This window comes from Scyliorhinus torazame, chromosome 16 (genome assembly GCF_047496885.1).
Source record: "Scyliorhinus torazame isolate Kashiwa2021f chromosome 16, sScyTor2.1, whole genome shotgun sequence".
Taxonomy (NCBI): domain Eukaryota; kingdom Metazoa; phylum Chordata; class Chondrichthyes; order Carcharhiniformes; family Scyliorhinidae; genus Scyliorhinus; species Scyliorhinus torazame.
In genome coordinates this window covers 94,552,950-94,574,767 of record NC_092722.1, presented here as the reverse complement: position 1 = coordinate 94,574,767, position 21,818 = coordinate 94,552,950, and the positions used below count along the sequence as shown (strand labels likewise).

Here is a 21,818-nt window from a genome sequence, read left to right as displayed (position 1 = left end):
GGGCCTTCCCTGCCTGCATGTTCCCCAGCCCCTTGGTAACCTCGTCCACCCCAATCGGCGCCCCCAGGCCTTCCACCTCCTGCTCCTCCACCCTCGGGAACCTTAATTGGTCCAAAAACTGCTGCATCCCCTCTTTTCTCTCCGGGGGTTGGGACCTATATAGTCTCTCGTAAAAGGTCTTAAACACCTCGTTTATCTTCCTTGCTCTCCGCACCGTGGCTCCCATTTCATCCCTAATTCCCCCTATCTCCTTCGACGCTGTCCTCTTTCGCAGCTGGTGGGCCAACAGGCGACTCGCCTTTTCCCCATATTCATATCTCATCCCCTGTGCCTTCCCCACTGTGCCTCTGCCCTCCCTGTGGTCAGCAGGTCGAGCTCCGTCTGGAGTCGTCGCCTCTCCCTGTATAGTCCTTCATCCGGGGCCTCCGCATATTTTTTATCTACCCTCAAAATCTCCCCCAGTAGTCTTTCCCTTTCCTTGGCCTCTGTTTTCCCCCTGTGGGCCCTGATGGAGATCAGCTCTCCTCTGACCACCACCTTTCGTGCTTCCCATACTACTCCCACTCGGACCTCCCCGTCGTCATTGGCCTCCAGGTACCTTTCGATACATCCCCGCACCCTTCCGCAGACTCCCTCATCCGCCAATAATCCCACATCCAGTCGCCAGAGTGGGCGCTGCTCCCTCTCCTCTCCTAATTCCAGGTCCACCCAGTGTGGGGCATGCTCTGAAACAGCTATAGCTGAATACTATAGCTTCAGTATAGTTCCTTCCACCCTCGAAATCAGTGACCTTCACAAAACAAAGAAATCTATCCGGGAGTACACCTTGTGGACATGGGAGAAGGAGAACTCTTTGGCCATCGGCCTAACAAATGGCCACGGATCCACTCCCCCCATTTGGTCCATAAACCCCCTAAGCACCTTGGCTGCTGCCGGCCTTCTGCTGGTCCTAGATCTAGATCTATCTAACCCTGGGTCCAGCACGGTGTTGAAGTCCCCCCCCCCCATTATCAGGTCCGGGATACGTCCCAGCATCCGCTTCATAAATCCTGCATCATCCCAATTCGGGGCATATACATTAACCAACATGACCTCCATTCCCTGCAGTCTGCCACTCACCATCACATATCTGCCACCGCTGTCTGCTACAATGTTCCTAACCTCGAATGACACCCGTTTCCCCACCAGTATGGCCACCCCGCTGTTCTTTGCATCCAGCCCTGAGTGGAACACCTGTCCCACCCATCCTTTCCTTAACCTAACTTGGTCTGCCACCTTCAGGTGCGTCTCCTGAAGCATGGCCACGTCTGCCCTCAGTCCTTTCAAGTGCGTGAACACTCGGGCCCTCATCATCGGCCCATTTAGGCCTCTCACGTTCCACGTGATCAGCCGAACTGGGGGGCTGCCTGCCCCCCCTCCCCTGTCGGCTAGCCATCACCCTCTCTGGGCCAGTCCCACGTCCCGGTTCCACGCACCCACCCGTTCCCCAGGCGGCGCATTCTCGCCCCGACCACCTTTTCTTTTACCAGTTCCTTTTCGATCTCTGCAGCAGCAACCCCGTTATCCCCCCCCCCCCCCCGGCTAGATCCCAGTCTAGCATGGTTACTCCCCCCACATTGCTTCCGAAAGTCAGCTGACTTCAACTGACCCCGGCTTCTCCCGCTCTCTCCTTGACCCCCCCGTGTGGGGAACTCCCATCCGCCTTGTGCCTATCTTCCCGCCATCATCTTTCTGGCGCGGGAACAAGAAAAATAAGCCCCGTGTACTCTAGAGCCGTCCCGCCCCTCGTGGCGCAGCTCTCTCTGCCGCCCCACTCCCATTCCCCATCCCCCGCCTATGTCTCTTCTTCCCCCCCCCACCGGCGCCCACATTTCTCAGTGTCCCCCCCCTCCCCAATTTACATCTCTATATACATCAGCATTGTCGTTTCCCCTCCAACATCAGTCCCTCAGTTCTGATCCAGTTTCTCGTTTTTAATGAAGGTCCATGCTTCTTCCACCGTTTCGAAGTAGTGATGCCTCTCCTGGTGCGTGACCCACAGTCGCGCCAGCTGCAACATCCTGAACTTCATCTTCTTCTTGTGTAGCACCTCCTTGGCTCGATTAAAACTCGCCCTCCTTCTCGCCACCTCCGCACTCCAATCCTGGTACACTCGTACCACCGCATTCTCCCATCTACTACTTCGTACCTTTTTGGCCCATCTCAGAACCACCTCTCTGTCATTGAAGCGGTGAAATCGCACGATCATCGATCCTAGGTGGTTCTCCCGCCTTTGGTCTCCTCGCAGGGACCCGATGGGCCCCTTCCACTTCCAAGGGGCCCGAGGGGGCCTCAGTTCCCATTAGCGAGCGTAGCAACGTGCTCACGTAAGCCCCGCCGTCCGCTCCTTTCACTCCTTCGGGGAGACCCAGGATCCGGAGGTTCTTTCTCCGTGATCTGTTTTCTAGGACTTCAATCCTTTCAATGCACTTTTTGCGGAGCGCCTCGTGCGTCTGCATTTTGACCGCCAGGCCCAGGATCTCGTCCTCGTTGTCCGTCACCTTCTGCTCTACCACACTGAGCTCCATCTCCTGGGTCTTTTGAGTCTCTTTAAGCCCCTCAATTGCTTGTAGCATCGGGGCCAGCACCTCCTTTTTAAGCAGCTCCACACACTGTCTTAAAAATTCATCTTGGTCCGGCCCCCATGTCGCCTGGGCTCCCTCCGCCGCCATCTTGCTCCTTTTTTCCTTCTGCCCCTGTCCTCGAGGATTCTTCGCGATCTGGCCGCCGCCGCCGATATCTTTTTCGCTGGGGGACGGGGGGGGAACTCCCTGTTGTCTCACCCCGCACCGGGTTTCGTCCCGAAAAAATTCCCCGTTGGGGCTCTTAAAAGAGCCCGAAGGTCCATTCGAGCTGGAGCTGCCGAAGCGTGCGGCTTAGCTGGTCATCGCTGCAACCGGAAGTCCAAAGATCAGGATTTAAGGGTAGATTCACCTACAGCAGGAAGTTTAAGGGAGATGTGCGTGGAACGTTTTTTACGCAGAGGGTGATGGGTACCTGGAACGCTTTGCCAGCGGAGGCGGGCACGATAGCATCATTCAAGATGCATCTAGACAGATATATGAACGGGCGGGGAACAGAAGCAAGTAGATCCTTGGAAAATAGACGACAGGTTTAGATAAAGGATTTGGATCGGCGCTGGCTGGGAGGGCCGAAGGGCCTGTTCCTGTGCTGAATTTTCTTTGTTCTTTGTACTTCTATCCAAGTTATTCTGCGAAGCATGTCGAGAGGATAAGGCAATATCGAAATGCAGCTGTAACATTTTCCTCTTCCGTTTCTCATTTTAAACAAGCCAAGCGACAGCCACAATCAATGTTCTGCAATATACAGGTTCTCCCAGCAGTAGGAAATCTCTTTAGCCTCTTTTCTTATCCCATCACTTCACCATCACCATAAGAAGTCTTACACCAGGTTAAAGTCCAACAGGTTTGTTTCAATGTCACTAGCTCCGAAAGCTAGTGACATCGAAACAAACCTGTTGGACTTTAACCTGGTGCTGTAAGACTTCTTACTGTGCTCACCCCAGTCCAACGCCGGCATCTCCACATCATTCACCATCACCAGTGAGGAGCACGTACCCACATATGTCACATTCGTGGTATATAGTTCAAAATAGCTTTTTGCAGTCACAGGCCGAAACTATGCTGTTATGTGGATCTAGACAACTCACTGAAATCCAGAGACCCAGCATCATGTGAGTAGCAGCAGAAAGTTTACAGGACAAGGACACGACCAAGAGTCATAGATGTTTACAGCATAGAAACAGGCCCCTTGACTTCCGGTTGCAGCTATGCGGAGCTAAGCCGCATGATTCAGCAGCTCCCGCTATCACGGACTTTCGGGCTCTTTAGAGGAGCCCCAACGGGAAGTTTTTTGACAACTATCCGTGGGGAAGGGAAGAGCAAGGCCCCCCTTCACCTTTTATGGACCGGAACAGAAGTGAAACGGCCAGAAAAACGGCATTGGAGCAGCGGGAGAAGCTAGGGAAAAAAAGCAAAATGGCGGCGGCCGGGGACAAAGCGGAATGCGGGCCGGAGCTGCAGGAGTTCATCAAGCGCTGCTTTGAGGAGCTACGGAAGGAGATGCTGGCGCCTATGTTGTCGACGATTGAAGGACTAGGGATGACCCAGAAGGCCCACGAGGTAAAGATCCAGGGGGTGCAGAAAAAAGTCAGTGAGAATGAGGACGAGATCTTAGGCCTGGCAGTGAGAGTGGAGGAGCACGAGGCGCTGCACAAGAGGTGGGTGGGAAGATTCGAAGACCTGGAGAACAGGTCGAGGAGAAAGAACTTGCGGATCCTGGGTCTCCCTGAAGGAGTGGAGGGGGCCGATGCCGGGGCATATGCGAGCACGATGCTTGAGGCGATGATGGGCGCGGAGGCCCCTTCGAGGCCTCTGGAGCTGGATGGGGCACACCGGGTGCTGGCGAGGAGGCCCAAGGCTAACGAGCCACCAAGGGCGATTGTGGTGAGGTTTCACCGTTTCACAGACAGAGAGAGGCTCTTGAAATGGGCCAAGAAGGAGTGGAGCAGCAGATGGGACAATGCGGAGCTCCGAATATCCCCGGACTGGAGCACGGAGGTTGCAAAGAGGAGAGCGGGTTTCAACCGGGCCAAGGCGGTGTTGTACCAGAAAGGAGTGAGATTTGGAATGCTGCAGCCAGCGCGATTGTGGGTCACATACAAGGATCAGCACCATTATTTTGAAACGCCTGAAGAGGCGTGGACCTTTATACAAACCGAAAAGTTGGACTCAAACTGAGGGTTTGTGAGGGTGGGGGGGGTGTTTGATGTTTGTTGTATATAGGGTGTTAAGCATGCGCAGGAAATGTTACACGAGCTGGGGGAGAGAGGGGGATTGCGATGGGGGAAAGAGACAAGGCCGCGACAGGAGCTGCGCCAGAGGGGGCGGGGTAGGCTTAGGAAAGCGCGGGGTTTTTTCCCGCGCTAGGGAAGAAAGGCGGGAGGGGGAATGGTGGAACGCACACTGATTGGGAGATTCCCACGCAGGGAGGTCAATGGGACGGCGGGGGAAGCCGGGGTCAGCAGGTGTCAGCTGACTTACGGGAGTGATATGGGGGGAGCAAAAAAGCTAGACACGGGTCTAGCGGGGGGGAAGGGGGGGGGGGGGGAAGGGTTGCTGCTGCACTGGCCGAAGGGAAATGGGACACAGAAGAGGTGGTCGGGGCGGGGTCTCCCGGCTGGGGGACTGGAGGGTGAGGGTGGCGCGTACACGGGACTGGCCTAGAAAAGGAGATGGCTAGTTGGCGGGGGTGGGGGGGTGGGATCCCCCCAATCCGGCTGATAACGTGGAATGTGAGGGGCCTGAATGGGCCGGTAAAGAGGGCCCAAGTGTTCGCGTACTTAAAGGGACTAAAGGCAGACGTGGTCATGCTCCAAGAGACACATTTGAAGGTGGCGGATCAGGTCAGGTTAAGAAAGGGGTGGGTAGGACAGGTATTCCATTCGGGGCTAGACGCGAAGAATAGAGGGGTGGCAATATTGGTGGGGAAGCGGCTGTCGTTTGAGGCCAAGAATATCGTAGTGGACAACGGAGGGCGATATGTGATGGTGAGCGGTAAGTTGCAGGGGGCGTGGGTGGTATTGGTAAATGTATACGTCCCGAACTGGGATGATGCCGGATTCATGAAGCGCATGTTGGGGCGCATTCCGGACCTGGAGGTAGGAGGCCTGATCATGGGTGGGGATTTCAACACGGTGTTGGACCCAGCACTCGATCGCTCCAGATCAAGGACTGGAAAGAGGCAAGTGCTTAGGGGGTTTATGGATCAGATGGGGGGAGTGGATCCGTGGAGGTTTGCCAGGCCGCAGGCCAGGGAATTTTCTTTTTTCTCCCACGTCCACAAAACCTACTCCCGGATAGATTTTTTTTGTTCTGGGCAGGGTGCTGATCCCGAAAGTGCAGGGAACGGAAGTGCATAGCCGTTTCAGATCACGCCCCGCACTGGGTAAAACTGGAGTTGGGAGAGGAGAGGGACCAACGCCCACTGTGGCGGTTGGATGTGGGACTGCTGGCAGATGAGGTGGTGTGTGGGAGGGTGAGGGGGTGCATCGAAAGGTACTTGGAGGTCAACGGCAACGGGGAGGTGCGGGTGGGGGTGGTATGGGAGGCGCTGAAGGCGGTGATCAGGGGTGAGCTAATCTCCATTAGGGCTCATAGGGAGAGGATAGAGGGCATGGAAAGGGAGAGGTTAGTGGGGGAGATTTTAAGAGTGGACAGGAGATATGCAGAGGCCCCTGAGGAGGGATTACTTGGGGAAAGGCGACGTCTCCAGATGGAGTTTGATCTGTTGACCACAGGGAAGGCAGAGGCACAGTGGAGGAAGGCGCAGGGGGCGACCTACGAGTATGGGTAGAAGGCGAGTCGGAAGCTGGCACACCAGCTCCGTAAGAGGATGGCAGCGAGGGAAATAGGGGGGTCAAGGATGGAAGGGGAGCCACAGTGTGGAGTGCGACGAAAATAAATGAGGCATTCAAGGCCTTCTATGAGGAGCTGCACAGATCCCAGCCCCCAGCGGGGGAAGAGGGGATGAGACGATTCCTAGGAATTGAGATTCCGAGGGTGGAGGAGCAAGAGATGGCTGGTTTGGGGGCACCAATTGGGTTGGAGGAGCTGAGCAAGGGTTTGGGGAGTATGCAGGCAGGCAAGGCCCCGGGATCTGATGGGTTCCCGGTGGAGTTCTACAGGAAGTACGCAGACCTGTTGGCCCCGCTACTAGTGAGGACCTTTAATGAGGCAAGGGAGGAAGGGACCCTGCCCCCGACAATGTCGGAGGCGACGATTTCTTTGATCCTAAAGCGGGACAAGGACCCACTGCAATGTGGATCGTACAGGTCGATCTCGCTCCTCAACGTGGATGCTAAGTTGCTGGCAAAAGTGCTGGCTACGAGAATTGAGGACTCTGTCCCGGGGGTGATCCACAACGACCAGACGGGATTTGTAAAGGGCAGGCAACTAAACACCAATGCGGCGGCTCTTAAACGTGATAATGATGCCATCGGTGGAGGGAGAGGCGGAGATAGTGGCAGCTATGGACGCGGAGAAGGCCTTTGACCGAGTAGAGTGGGAGTACCTCTGGGAAGTGCTGCGTAGGTTTGGGTTCGGGGGAGGGTTTATTAGTTGGGTTAAGCTCCTTTACAGAGCCCCGGTGGCGAGTGTGGTGACGAATTGGCGGAGGTCGGAGTATTTTCGGCTGTACTGTGGGACGAGGCAGGGGTGCCCTCTGTCCCCCGTTGTTTGCATTGGCGATTGAACCCGTGGCCATATCATTGGAGGGAGTCTAGGAAATGGAGGGGGGTGGTCCGAGGGGGAGAAGAGCATCGAGTGTCGCTTTATGCGGATGACCTGTTGCTGTATGTGGCGGATCCAGTGGAGGGTATGGTGGAGGTCATGCCGACTTTAAGGGAGTTTGGGGATTTTTCGGGCTATCAGCTCAATGTAGAGAAGAGTGAGCTTTTTGTAGTACAGGCAGGGGACCAAGAAAGGGGGATAGGCGAACTACCACTGAGGAGGGCAGAGGGGAGCTTTCGATACCTGGGGATCCAGATAGCCAGGAGTTGGGGTCCCCAGATGAACTGAATCTGACGAGGTTGGTGGAGTAGATGGAGGAGGACTTCAAAAGATGGGACATGTTACCGCTCTCGTTAGCGGGTAGAGTTCAGTCGGTCAAAATGGTGGTCCTTCCGAGGTTTCTTTTTGTGTTTCAGTGCCTTCCCATCGTGATCACCAAGGCCTTTTTTAACAGAGTAGGCAGGAGTATTATGGGGTTTGTGTGGGCGAATAGGACCCCGAGGGTAAGGAGAGGGTTTCTGGAACGCAGTAGGGACTGAGGAGGGTTGGCGCTGCCGAACCTAGGGAGATACTACTGGGCAGCAAATGTGGCGATGATCCGTAAGTGGATGATGGAGGGAGAGGCGGCGGCATGGAAGAAGTTGGAGATGGCATCCTGTAAAGGAACGAGCCTGGGGGCGCTGGTGACGGCACCGCTGCAGCTCTCGCCATCAAAGTACACCACGAGTCCGGTGGTGGCAGCAACGCTAAAGATCTGGGGCCAGTGGAGATGGCACAGGGGTGCAGTGGGAGCCTCGGTGTGGTCCCCGATCAGGGGTAACCACCGGTTTGTCCCGGGGAGGATGGACGGGGGGTTTCAGAGCTGGCATCGGGCGGGGATTAGAAGAATGGGGGACCTGTTCATCGATGGGACGTTTGCGAGCCTGGGGGCACTGGAGGAGAAGTTTGAGATACCCCGGGAAATGCTTTTAGATACATGCAGGTGAGGGCGTTTGTGAGGCGGCAGGTGAGGGAATTCCCGTTGCTCACAGCACAGGAAATTCAAGACAGGGTGATCTCGGGTGTATGGGTTGGGGAGGGCAAGGTGTCGGCAATATACCAGGAGATGAAAGAGGGGGAAGCGTTGGTAGAGGAGCTGAAGGGTAAATGGGAGGAGGAGCTGGGGGAGGAGATTGAGGAGGGGTTATGGGCTGATGCCCTCAGTCGGGTTAATTCCTCCTCGTGTGCCAGGCTCAGCCTGATACAATTTAAGGTGGTTCACAGGGCGCACTTGACGGGGGCGAGGTTGAGTAGGTTTTTTGAGGTAGAGGACAGATGTGGAAGGTGCTCAGGGAGTCCAGCGAACCATGTCCATATGTTTTGGTCATGCCCGGCACTGGAGGGGTTCTGGAGAGGAGTGGCGGGAGCAATATCTCAGGTGGTGAAACTCCGGGTTAAGCCAAGCTGGGGCCTAGCAATATTTGGAGTAGTGGACGAGCCGGGAGTGCAGGAGGCGAAAGAGGCCAGCATTCTGGCCTTTGCGTCCCTAGTAGCCCGGCGAAGGATCTTGCTAATGTGGAAGGAGGCGAAGCCCCCCAGCGTGGAGGCCTGGACAAACGACATGGCTGGGTTCATTAAGCTGGAGAGGATAAAGTTTGCCTTGAGAGGGTCTGCGCAGGGGTTCTACAGGTGGTGGCAACCGTTCCTAGACTATCTCACGGAGCGTTAGAGGAAGGTCGGTCAGCAGCAGCAGCAACCCAGGGGAGGTGGGGTGGGGGGGGGGGGATGTCCTGTGAAAGGGGGGGGGGGAGGGGGGTTTGCCTAGGGGGTGTTTGAGCAAGAGAACACATGAAAGATTTGGGAAACTGGCATGTACGGGAGGGAGACGGTGTACAAAGTTCTGTAGCATATCGTTTTACCATGTATATATCTTGCTATGTGCGTTTTCGTTCTATTTTGTTACAAGGGGGGGTTTTATTGTTTGTAAGGTGAAACATTGTGTGAAAAAACTTTAATAAACATATATATATTTTTTAAAACAGGCCCTTCGGCCCAACTTGCCAATGTCGTCCAGTTTCTATCACTCAGAAGCGGTATACTAGGATGTTGTCTGGTATGGAGGGCATTAGCTTGGAGGAGCAGTAAGATAAACTCGATCTGTTCTCACTGGATAAACTCGATCTGTTCTCAATTCGGGCTGAGTTTTCCATAGAATCATAGAATTTACAGTGCAGAAGGCGGCCATTTGGCCCATCGAGTCTGCACCGGCCCTTAGAAAGAGCACCTTACCTATGCCCATACCTCCACCCTATCTGTACACCTCCACCCTATCCTCGTAACTCCACCCAAACTTTTTTGGACACTATGGGCAATTTAGCATGGCCAATTGACCTAACCTGCATGTCTTTGGACTATGGGAGGAAAGCGGAGCACCCGGAGGAAACCCACGCAGACATGGGGAGAATGTGCAGACTCCGCACAGACAGTGACCCAAGCCGGGAATCGAACCTGGGACCCGGGAGCTGTGAAGCAATTGTGCTAACCACTATGCTACCGTGCTGCCCAAAGCACTTTCAGGTGTTTCTAGTCAAGATAAATATAATACAATTATACAACACACCTTTAACAGGAGCTCCATCCATTATTTCATACTTGGCAATAGTTTCCGTCTCTGTGGTTGTACTGGGCCCTAATAAAACAAAAGAACACTCATCAGGCAGTCAAAATATCCTGATCTCAGACAACAGAGAACAAATGAACATTGCTCTCCTTACCAATACCAGTGATCTCTTTTTTGATCAGCTGAAGTTCCATATGCTGGATTTTGATTCTCACCAACAGGAAGTAGATCTTACCAACAATCACATCCTTCAAGTGATATCTATTAAAGAACCAAAAGAACACAGGTCTGAAGACTGGGATGAGCAGCTTTTTTACATATATACATATCATATATGTACACACACACACACGCACTTGAATCTCTTGAGCAATGCTGTTTTAAGAATTTCTACTGATGTTTCCTTCCAAGTAATCACATTTATTGTAAACTGAATAAAATTCTAAGTTTTGTATCTTCTGCATTTTGAGATGAACGGGACTGTGAGAAACATACTTGGCAGTGGAAATCGTTAATGTCACAACACGATAGTCCCAATCATAAGCACAAACTAGATCACAAAAGTTTCTGATTCTGTACATCTGCCTTTTGCTGTGAACACAAATGCATAGTAGGAAGTGTTTTGTTGGGTTGTGGCTACCCATGATGTATGACACCATTACCTAGTCTTGGAGAAGTTACCAAGAAATCTTTATTAACATTACTCAACTATATACATATTTACAGCAGAGGGTAAGGGACAGAGAGGACTCCATGGCATGCCCTGACATGTTGGTACCTAGCTCAACACTGCTAACTAAGCACCATTGGGCAGTACTGTACTCAGTCCCAGGTTAGCGATTAATGTACTGGATCCTTCAATTACACCTTTCCACCACCTCCTTAACACCCACCCCAAAGTCTTTATCTCCTGGATATGAACACATAGAACATACAGTGCAGAAGGGGGCCATTCGGCCCATCGAGTCTGCACCGACCCACTTCAACCCTCACTTCCACCCTATCTCTGTAACCCAATAACCCCTCTTAACCTTTTTTGGTCACTAAGGACAATTCATCATGGCCAATCCAACTAACCTGCACGTCTTTGGACTTGTGCTACCGTGCTGCCCATAAAATATGGACTGACAATATTTACCTACAGCTTGATTTAAGTTGTCTTGTCAGAAGGCTTGTATACTTAACTGCAGTATTGCAAATAAGAACTCTAAATTACTTTAGTTTAAAAAAAATGTAGAGTACCCAATTATTTTTTTCCAATTAAGGGGCAATTTAACGTGGCCAATCCACCTACCCTGCACATCTTTGGGTTGTGGGGGTGAGACCCATGCAGAAACAGGGAGAACGTGCAAACTCCACACAGACAGTGACCCAGGGCCGGGATCAAACCCGGGTCGTCAGCGCCGTAGGCAGCAGTGCTAACCACTGCGCCACCCTAACTCTAAACTACTTTGTGATTAACATTTTAATAGCATGCGTTAATAGAGTTCATGCTACCCCATCTCCGCACTTCAAGTCCTTGATGTGGTCAAGATGTCGTGTCCTTCTGCCTCACCTCACTTGCGTCCAATCAAGAGGTGGTAGAATGTAGGGGTTGTTGATCTTGGTGGTGGATTGTTAGTTGGGGCAAAGTGTAGGCATGGCTTCATGTGCCTTTTCCATTGACAAGTATTAATAATAATAATAATAATAATCTTTATTGTCACAAGTAGGCTTACATTAACACTGCAATGAAGTTACTGTGAAAAGTCCCGAGTCACCTTATTCCGGCGCCTATTCGGGTACAGAGGGGAATTCAAAATGTCCAATTCACCTAACAAGTATTGCACTCCGCCTGGACAGTCTGGTTGCTGTGGTGGTGGTTTAGTACACTGAGTGGTGGTCACTTCTTTCTGGGTGGTCTGGCTACCAATTGCATTCCTTCTTTTTCCACGTTTCCCCTGTCAGTAAGCCTTCTGGAGTTGAGGGGCAGCGGTCCTGAGGATGGAAGAAGTGCCAGGCAACTCCCTGGTTCCAGTGGACTCTGGTTTCATCATACTTGTTGGTAGTTTTTGGGGCTGTGTGTAGTTCGTCATCTGAACTGACCGCACCATGGTCACTGTTGGAGACGGTGCAGAAAATCATTCTGGCTCTGGCATCACCTCCACTGGAGGTACTGTGGTCACCCCCTGCATTTCTTCACTGTTGCTGAAACACCCTCCCTAAAAGCACAGTGGGTGTACCGACACAGACTATAGCGGTTCAAAGCAGCAGTTCACCAATATCTTCTCACTAGCAATTAGGGATGGGCAATAAATGCTGGTCTAGCCAGCAATATTGACATTTTCTAAAGTGTAGAAAACTCCCAATAAAGTGGCTACTCCTTTCTTGTTTCCGACTTCCACCCATACTGACTCAGTAGACAAACCCTCCTTGACTACCTTCTTTTCTGAAGCTGTGATGCACTCTCTAATTAACAGTGCCACTCCCCCTCCTCTTTTACCTCCCTCCCCATTCTTCTTAAAACATCTAAACCTTATAGAACCTTAGTTAGGCCACACTTGGAGTATAGTGTTCAATTCTGGTCACCACACTACCAGAAGGATGTGGAGGCTTTAGAGAGGGTGCAGAAGAGATTTACCAGAATGTTGCCTGGTATGGAGGGCATTAGCTATGAGGAGCGGTTGAATAAACTCGGTTTGTTCTCACTGGAACGAAGGAGGTTGAGGGGCGACCTGATAGAGGTCTACAAAATTATGAGGGACATAGACAGAGTGGATAGTCAGAGGCTTTTCCCCGGGGTAGAGGGGTCAATTTCTAGGGGGCATAGGTTTAAGGTGAGAGGGGCAAGGTTTAGAGTAGATGTACGAGGCAAGTTTTTTACGCAGAGGGTAGTGGGTGCCTGGAACTCGCTACCGGAGGTGGTGGTGGAAGCAGGGACGATAGTGACATTTAAGGGGCATCTTGACAAATACATGAATAGGATGGGAATAGAGGGATACGGACCCAGGAAGTGTAGAAGATTGTAGTTTAGTCGGGCAGCATGGTCAGCACGGGCTTGGAGGGCCGAAGACCTGTTCCTGTGCTCTACATTTCTTTGTTCTTTGTTCTTGTTCTAAACCCCGGAACATCCAACAACCCAATGAAATCCATGTCTTTGTAATGGCCACAACTTCGTAGTTCCAAGTACTGATCCATGCTCTCTAAGTTCATCTCCCTTATTCCTGACACTCCTTGCATTGAAACAGACACACTTTAACCCATCCCACGGAGTGCAACTTTGCCCTATCAACCGTCTATCCTTCCTCACTGACCTGCTGCATACTATTTCTGCCTGTTCGCTACCCTATCCTTTGATCCATAGCTCTGGTTCCCATCCCTCTGCGAAACTAGTTTAAACCCTCCCGAAGAGCTCCCGCCCAGGATATTGGTGCCCCCCCCCCCCCCCCAGTTTAGGTGCAATCAGTCCTTCAGGTACAGGTCCCACCTTCCCCAGATGGTATCCCAATGATTTACATATCTGAAGCCTTCCCTCCTCCACCAGCCCCGTAGCCACATGTTCAGCTGCACTCGCTCTGTTTGTTGCCTCACTAGCACATGGCACCGGTAGCATTCCTGAGATCACTACTCTGCTCGTCCTGCTCTTTAGCTTCCAACCTAACTCCCTAAAATGACTTTTTAGATCCTCACCCCTTTTCGTAGTTTTGTCGTTGGTGCCAATGTGCATCATGACTTCTGGTTGCTCCCCCTGCCCCTTAAGAATCCTGTAGACACGATCCGAGACATCCCTGGGCCTGGCACCCGGGAGGCAACATACATTCCAGGAGTTTCGTTCGCGACCACAGAATCTCCAATCCATTCCCCTAACCATTGAGTCTCTCATCACTATCGCTTTTCTATTCCCCTCCCTTCCCTTCTGAGCCACAGAGCCAGGCTCAGTACCAGAGACCTGGCCGCGATGGCCTTCCCCTGGGAGGTCAGCATCCAAAATGGTATACTTGTTTTGAACTGGAACGGCCACAGGGGATTCCTGCACTGTTTGCCTGTTCCCTTTCCTTCACCTGACTGTAACCCAGTGACTCTGCAGGAAGGTGTCATCTTTCAGATCAAATATTAAACTGAGGCCCTGTCTGCCTCCTCGCATAGTTCTCCTATGGTACTATTTTGAAGACGAGCAGGGGAGTTATGTCCAGTTCCGGCCAATATTTATTCCTCAATCAAGATCATAGAAAAAGGTTATTTGCTCTTGAACCTTGGGCGTGGCTACCTCCCTGTAACTCCTCTCTATCATCCACTCTGCCTCCCGGATGATCCAAAGTTTATCCAGCTAATTCCATAACGCGGTCTCTGAGGAGGAGCTGGAGTTGGGTGCACTTCCCGCAGGTGTAGTGAGTGGGGACACTATTGGTGTCTCTTACTTCCAACATCCTACAGGAGGAGCATGCAACTGCCTTAACTTCCATCTCCTCTGATCTGAATTCCCTAAGAGGTTTAAAAGGTAAATAAAAAATTATTGATTAAACACCCGTAAAGCCCTTAAAAAATAAAAATACTGCTGCTGCTCTCTCAAGTGAACCCTCTAAAATTGGTGATTCTGCTGAATAATACTGCCGTGTGAGAGCACCTTTAAGAAATGGGTGTTTATAAATGGGTGTGTATATAAATATCTGTGGTGAGAGTATCTTTAAGAAATGGGTGTTTACTACTGCAGTGATGTCAGAGAGTGGGTGGAGCTGGGCTGTCTGTCAGCTTTTTACTTTCGTTTTAGGCTGTTTGCTGCAGGGTGTGTTTTTGGTTTTGTTTTCAGTGTTGGAGCTGAAGCCAGACCAAGCAGGTGTACTGCAGGGCGACCTGATAGAGGTATACAAAATTATGAGGGGCACAGACAGAGTGGATAGTCAGAGGCTTTTCCCCGGGGTAGAGGGGTCAATTACTAGGGGGCATAGGTTTAAGGTGAGAGGGGCAAGGTTTAGAGTAGATGTACGAGGCAGGTTTTTTACGCAGAGGGTAGTGGGTGCCTGGAACTCGCTACCGGAGGAGGTGGTGGAAGCAGGGACGACAGTGACATTTAAGGGGCATCTTGACAAATACATGAATAGGATGGGAATAGAGGGATACGGACCCAGGAAGTGTAGAAGATTGTAGTTTAGTCGGGCAGCATGGTCGGCACGGGCTTGGAGGGCCGAAGGGCCTGTTCCTGTGCTGTACATTTCTTTGTTCTTTGTTTGTTCGTGCTGTTCTCTCTGCCATCAAAAGACTATCTCTTGATCATTTGGTGAATTCAGAATTATAAATGTTCACAGTAGTCAATGTAAACCTAATGTGCTTCTGTTGAAAGGTGTTTCTTTTGCCTTCTGGATGTTGTTTGGGAAGTTATTAAGGATTACTTAGTGTTGTATTCTTTGCGGGTTGTATTTGAATTGATGGTTGCTAAGATGTTCACTGTATGTTTAAAAAGGTTAACTTGAGTTCATAGAATAAATATTGTTTTGCTTTAAAAAATACATTTCCATTTCTGCTGTACCACACCTGTAGAGTGGGCCGTGTGCTCCCCATACCACAATTTATTAAAAGTTGTGGGTCACGTGAACTCCATGATACACTTTGGGATTCTCTAAACCCTGGCCCATAACAATACAAATATAGCTTGCTGCCTCCTAAAAAAAAAAACTCTTATCTTACAGAACATAGCTGAGATTCTGCTCTGTGAACCAGGTGGAACTCCGCCCTCCGACTCGGCTCCCAGTCAGCTGCACTCTTTGTAAACTCCCGGCTCCCCTCACGCTCTTTGAGGAAATGTAGGACATGAAAGGAGCACCTTGCTCCCTCTTCCCCAAACTCCCTCAGTCACTGAACTCCCACTTTAGCACTCTAATGCAGCCCAAAGTCAGCACTCCAGTGCAGTATAGTTACAGTTATAATGTGGGAAACAGGACAGCTAATTGATGCTCAGCAAAGACCAGATAACCTGTTTCTATGATCTTGATTGAGGAATAAATATTGTCCGGAATGGACATAGCTCTCCTGCTCGCCTTCAAAATAGTGCCATGAGAGAACTATATGAGGAGGCAGACAGGGCTTCAGTTTAACATTTGATCTGAAAGGTGACACCTTTCGGCAGAGTCACTTTTTGTGTTCAAGCTCTGGAATGAGACTTGAAACCAGAACCTTGTGACTCAGAGATAAGAGCCACAACTCACACTCCTTCCAAGGACAACAGATGCGGTGTGGTGAATAGGGGATTTTCACAGTATCTTCACTGCAGTGTTAATGTAAGCCTACTTGTGACAATAATAAAGATTATTTTTAAAATAAAATTCGTAAAGAATCAAAACAAAATGCTGGCACATGCAAGTGTCGCAGAACTGCAATGACTCACTTAGACTTGTTGTATTCAAACTCTATGTGTAAGCAATCTTCAATTCCCACTTCCATTTTGATGGAGTTGTTAACGTCTGGATATGTAGCGAGCTGGTGCACAATTAGATCATATTCCTTCACCAGATCACTCAAGCTCCGCACTATTGTCACTTTCAGGAAATACCTGTAGGGAAATCAATGCAATAAATTAGATCATGGGCTGACGGCGAAGTGGAATCCCAGAAATCTTGTCAAAATAAAGCTGAAAACCCCAGAATCTCATTAACAAACAGGACGGGACTTTCCAGCGCCAGTTGGAAACAATGAAAAAAGCAATGCCAACATTAACAGCTGGAAATCTCAGACCACTTCAAATTTCCCACTGCTGGTGTTCAATGTATGAACTTAGTCCCATAATCAGGCCACAGTCAGTGGCCCCATACTTCATCTTGTTTGCCACCTTCGTGTTTCAACATTAAGTGCTGTTGGGTGTTTGATAGAGGAGAGCATTACGACCAAGCATTTCTTTAATGCATACACTTGGTCGGGGTAGGGGTCAGTGGTTCAAAAGAAGCCGGACCATTGGCGGTTGTTTTCCAACCGGAACCCAGGAAGACTGTTGCCCCGATGAAGACAGTAAGAAGTCTTACAACATTACGTTAAAGTGGGAAGATGAACCAACCAAGCCAAATTCAAACAAAGACCCCTCCTTTGCATGGTCCATTCTAATGTGTGGTTTAATGACTTCAAGCGGATGGTTTAGCACAGTGGGCTAAACAGCTGGCTTGTAATGCAGAACAATAGCAGCAGCGCGGGTTCAATTCCCGTACCGGCCTCCCTGAACAGGCGCCGGAATGTGGCGACTAGAGGCTTTTCACAGTAACTTCATTGAAGTCTAATTGTGGCAATAAGCGATTATTATTACTAATTAGTAGGCCATCTAGGAAACCATTTTAAAGCCTTTACAATCCATAATTGAGTTTTAATCAGTAGTTCAAATTTAGGATTAAAGAGATGCCAACTGTTACACTAGGCTAAAGATGACAGGTGTCACCTTTTGTGACTCCACAATATCACAAAAAGCTTGACAGCCAATGACATATTTTTGAAATATTGTCACTGCTCTAAAGAACAAGGAACAAAGAAAAGTACAGCACAGGAACAGGCCCTTCGGCCCTCCAAGCCTGCACCAACCATGCTGCCCATTTAAACTAAAATCTTCTACAATTCCGGGGTCCGTATCCCTCTATTCCCATCCTATTCGTGTATTTGTCCAGATGTCACTTAAACATCACTATCGTCCCTGCTTCCATCACCTCCTCCGACAGAGAGTTCCAGGTACCCACTACCCTCTCTGTAAAAAAAAAAAAAACTTGCCTCGTACATCCCCTCTAAACATTGCCCCTCGCACCTTAAACCTATGCCCCCTACTAATTGACCCCTCTACCCTGGGAAAAAGTCTCTGACTATCCACTCTGCCTATGCCCCTCATACTTCTGTAGACCTCTATAAGGTCGCCGCTCAACCTCCTTCGTTCCAGTGAGAACAAACCGAGTTTATTCAACCGCTCCTCATAGCTAATACCAGGCAACATTCTGGTAAATCTCTTCTGCACCCTCTCTAAAGCCTCCACATCGTTCTGGTAGTGTGGCGACCAGAATTGAACACTATACTCCAAGTGTGGCCTATACAGCTGCAACGTGACTTGCCAATTATTATACTCAATGCCCCGGCTAATGAAGGCTAGTATGCCGTATGCCTTCTTGACTAACTTCTCCACCTGTGTTGCCCCTTTCAGTGACCTGTGGACCTGTACTCTTAGATCTCTCGGACTGTCAATACTTTTGAGGGTTCTACCATTCACTGTATATTCCCTACCCGAATTAAACTTCCAAAATGCATGACCTCACATTTGTCCGGATTAAACTCCATCTGCCATCTCGCCGCCCAAGTCTCCAAACGATCTAAATCCTGATGTATCCTCTGACAGTCCTCATTGCTATCTGCAATTCCACCAACCTTTGTGTCGTCCGCAAACCTACTAATCAGACCAGTTACATTTTCCTCCAAATCATTTATATATACTATGAACAGCAAAGGTCCCAGCACTGAACCCTGGGGAACACCACTAGTCACAGCCCTCCAATCAGAAAAGCACCCTTCCATTGCTACAGTGGGGCAGCACGGTAGCACAGGGGCAGCACGGTAACACAAGTGGATAGCACTGTGGCTTCACAGCGCCAGGGTCCCAGGTTCAATTCCCCGCTGGTTCACTGTCTGTGAGGAGTTTGCACGTTCTCCCCGTGTCTGCGTGGGTTTCCTCTGCATACTCCAGTTTCTTCCCACAGTCCAAAGATTGGCTATAATAAATTGCCCTGCAAAAAGGTTCAGAGGGGTTATTGGGTTACAGGGATAGAGTGGAAGTGAGGGCCTAAGTGGGTCGGTGCAGACTCGATGGGCCGAATGGCCTCCTTCTGCACTGTCTGTTCTACTCTCTGCCGTCTATGACCTAGCCAGTTCTGCACCAATCATGTTTTGTGACCTCCTCGAAAAACTCTATCAAGTTAGTGAGACATGACCTCCCCTGCATTAAACCGTGCTGCCTCTTGCTAATACGTCCACTTGCTTCCAAATGGGAGTGGATCCTCGAAGAATTTTCTCCAGTAATTTCCCTACCACTGACGTAAGGTTCACCGGCCTGTAGTTCCCTGGATTATCCTTCTTACCCTTCTTAAACAAAGGAACAACATTGGCTATTCTCCAGTCCTCCAGGACATCACCTAAAGACAGTGAGGATCCAAAGATTTCTGCCAAGGCCTCAGCAATTTCCTCTCTAGCCTCCTTCAGTATTCTGGGGTAGATCCCATCAGGCCCTGGCGACTTATCCACATTAATATTTTACAAGACGCCCAACACCTCGTCTTTTTGGATCTCAATGTGACCCAGGCTATCTACACACCCTTAACCAGACTCAACATCCACCAATTCCTTCTCTTTGGTGAATACTGATGCAAAGTATTCATTTAGTACCTCGCCCATTTCCTCTGGCTCCACACACAGTTTCCCTCCCCTGTCGTTCAGTGGGCCAACCCTTTCCCTGGCTACCCTCTTGCTTTTTATGTACGTGTAAAAAGCCTTGGGATTTTCTTTAACCCTATTTGCCAATGACTTTTTGTGACCCCTTTTAGACCTCCTGACTCCTTGCTCAAGTTCCTTCCTACTTTCCTTATATTCCACACAGGCTTCGTCTGTTCCCAGCTTTGTAGCCCTGACAAATGCCTCCTTTTTCTTTTTGACGAGGCCTACAATATCCTGAATTCCTTTCAACTGACACTTGAAAGCCTCCCACATGTCAGATGTTGATTTACCCTCAAACATCCGCCCCCAATCTAGGTTCTTCAGTTCCCGCCTAATATTGTTCTAATTAGCCTTCCCCCAATTTAGCACATTCATCCTCGGACCACTCTTATCCTTGTCCACCAGCACTTTAAAACTTACTGAATTGTGGTCACTGTTCCCGAAATGAAACCTCTGCCACCTGGCCGGGCTCATTCCCCAATACCAAGTCCAGAACACCCTAGTTGGACTATCTACATATTGTTTTAAGAAGCACTCCTGGATACTCCTTACAAACTCTGCCCCGTCCAAGCCCCTAGCACTAATCTAGAAACAGCAGTAGTCAAATGCACAGAGCAAGATTCCACAAATAACAATGAGATAAATGACCAGATCACGTGTTTTGCAGAAGTCGGTTGAGATATATTCATCAGGACATCGGAGGGAACTCCTCAGGCTCTTTTTCAAATAGTATCACAAGGTCTTTTACACCTGCCTGATGCAGTAGGCAGAGTCTCTACTTAATGTCTCATCTAAAATCAGCACATCCAGCAATGTAGCACACCCTTAGCACTGTGTTGAGTGTTAGGTTAGGATTTGGTGCTAATTCTTAAACCCATAACCTTCTGATTCAGGTGCGAGTGCTACCCACTGAGTCACAGCTGATTAGAAACTGCACATTATGAAGGTGAAATTAAGTCACCATAATCCCAGATGACCATAGGCTGTTTTCCCCTTTGAGGAGGAGAGCTGACTGGTGGTGATTTAACCGGAGGTTCATCACACCTCAGACGAGGGGCAAAGATGAGAAGGCAGATATCTTCATGAATAACCTCAGCAAGTAAGGGAAACAAACTAGCTGTCCAGCCAGATGAGATAACCAACCCAATATGATAAAGGCACCAGTCATTGTCACATATACTATCGTGGAATTTTCATCATTTTGGAGGCACCATCACCACAAGACCTCAGCAATCAAGAAGCAGCCTAGTCATAGAGATCTACAGCATAGAAAAGGCACTTCGGCACATGGTTCACCTAACTAATCTAATCCTATTTCCAGCACTGGGCCCATGTCTTGTATGCCTTGGGTTCGCAAGTGTACATCTAAATATTTTTTTAAACGTTATGAGGGATTCTGCCTCCACGACCCTTTCAGTCTGAGGGTTCTAGACTCCCACTACTCTCTGGGTGAAAATGTTTTTCTTCACATCCCCACCTTAAATCTCACCGATGGCTCTGTCGAGACTGGATAATAAATTCAGCCTCACCAGCAGCACGAGAAAGTGCTCAAACTTTCCAGGGCTTTGTGTGAAGTGGCCTTGGCCCACAACCACAATCCTTGATGCATTTGATGCTGAATTAATCTCATTCAGAAAAACAAGGGTTTGTAAATCCTTGAATGTGCTGTTGTTTGCCATCTTTCTCTGAACTCCCAGGTTCAACTCTTTCCAATTAGGTTTCCATCTGACACATTACCAAACTCTTTAATCTCAAAGTTACAAGTGACAGCATGTGTCACTAGTACATGTCCTCATCCTTCTCAGCCTGCCTCCAGCCTTTGCCATAACTGACCCCACACAATCTTCCTCCAAAGTCTCCCCCTACTATCGCCCAGCTCGATGGAACTGGCTCCATCCTCATCTATGTAATTGCAGACAGAGAATCACTTGCAATACTTTTCTATTCCTGTTCTCACCGCATTACACAGCTAGTCCAACATCCAGTATTGGATGGAGTAGAAATTACTTCGAACTAAATTAAAGAATATGGGTAACGTGACTGGATTAGTAAGCCAGTGACCAGACTAAGGTTCTGGAGGCATGATTTAGTAATCCAGAGACCAGGCTGACGTTCTGTGGACACGGGTTAGTAATCCAGAGACCAGGCTGACGTCCTGGAGACATGGGCTAGTAATCCAGAGACCAGGCTGACGTTCTGTGGACATGGGTTAGTAATCCAGAGACCAGGCTGACGTCCTGGAGACATGGGTTAGTAATCCAGAGACCAGGCTGACAAAAGAACATAAGAACTAGGAGCAGGCCATCTGGCCCCTCGAGCCTGCTCCACCATTCAATGAGATCATGGCTGATCTTTTGTGGACTCAGCTCCACTTTCCGGCCCGAACACCATAACCCTTAATCCCTTTATTCTTCAAAAAACTATCTATCTTTATCTTAAAAACATTTAATGAA

The 21,818-nt window shown here is 49.7% G+C and overlaps 1 protein-coding gene across 3 annotated transcripts in view; it reads right to left on the bottom strand.

Moving 5' to 3' along the window:
• Positions 1–21,818, bottom strand: part of LOC140392953 (vacuolar protein sorting-associated protein 26A) — a 227,180-nt gene that overhangs the window by 23,681 nt on the left and 181,681 nt on the right. For all 3 annotated transcript variants that reach the window (XM_072478758.1, XM_072478760.1, XM_072478759.1), the window contains 3 exons: positions 16,307–16,471; positions 10,103–10,209; positions 9,949–10,017 (listed from right to left, as the gene is read on the bottom strand). In XM_072478758.1, coding sequence (XP_072334859.1) covers positions 9,949–10,017; positions 10,103–10,209; positions 16,307–16,471 — 341 coding nt within the window. The remainder of the gene's footprint in view (positions 1–9,948; positions 10,018–10,102; positions 10,210–16,306; positions 16,472–21,818) is intronic.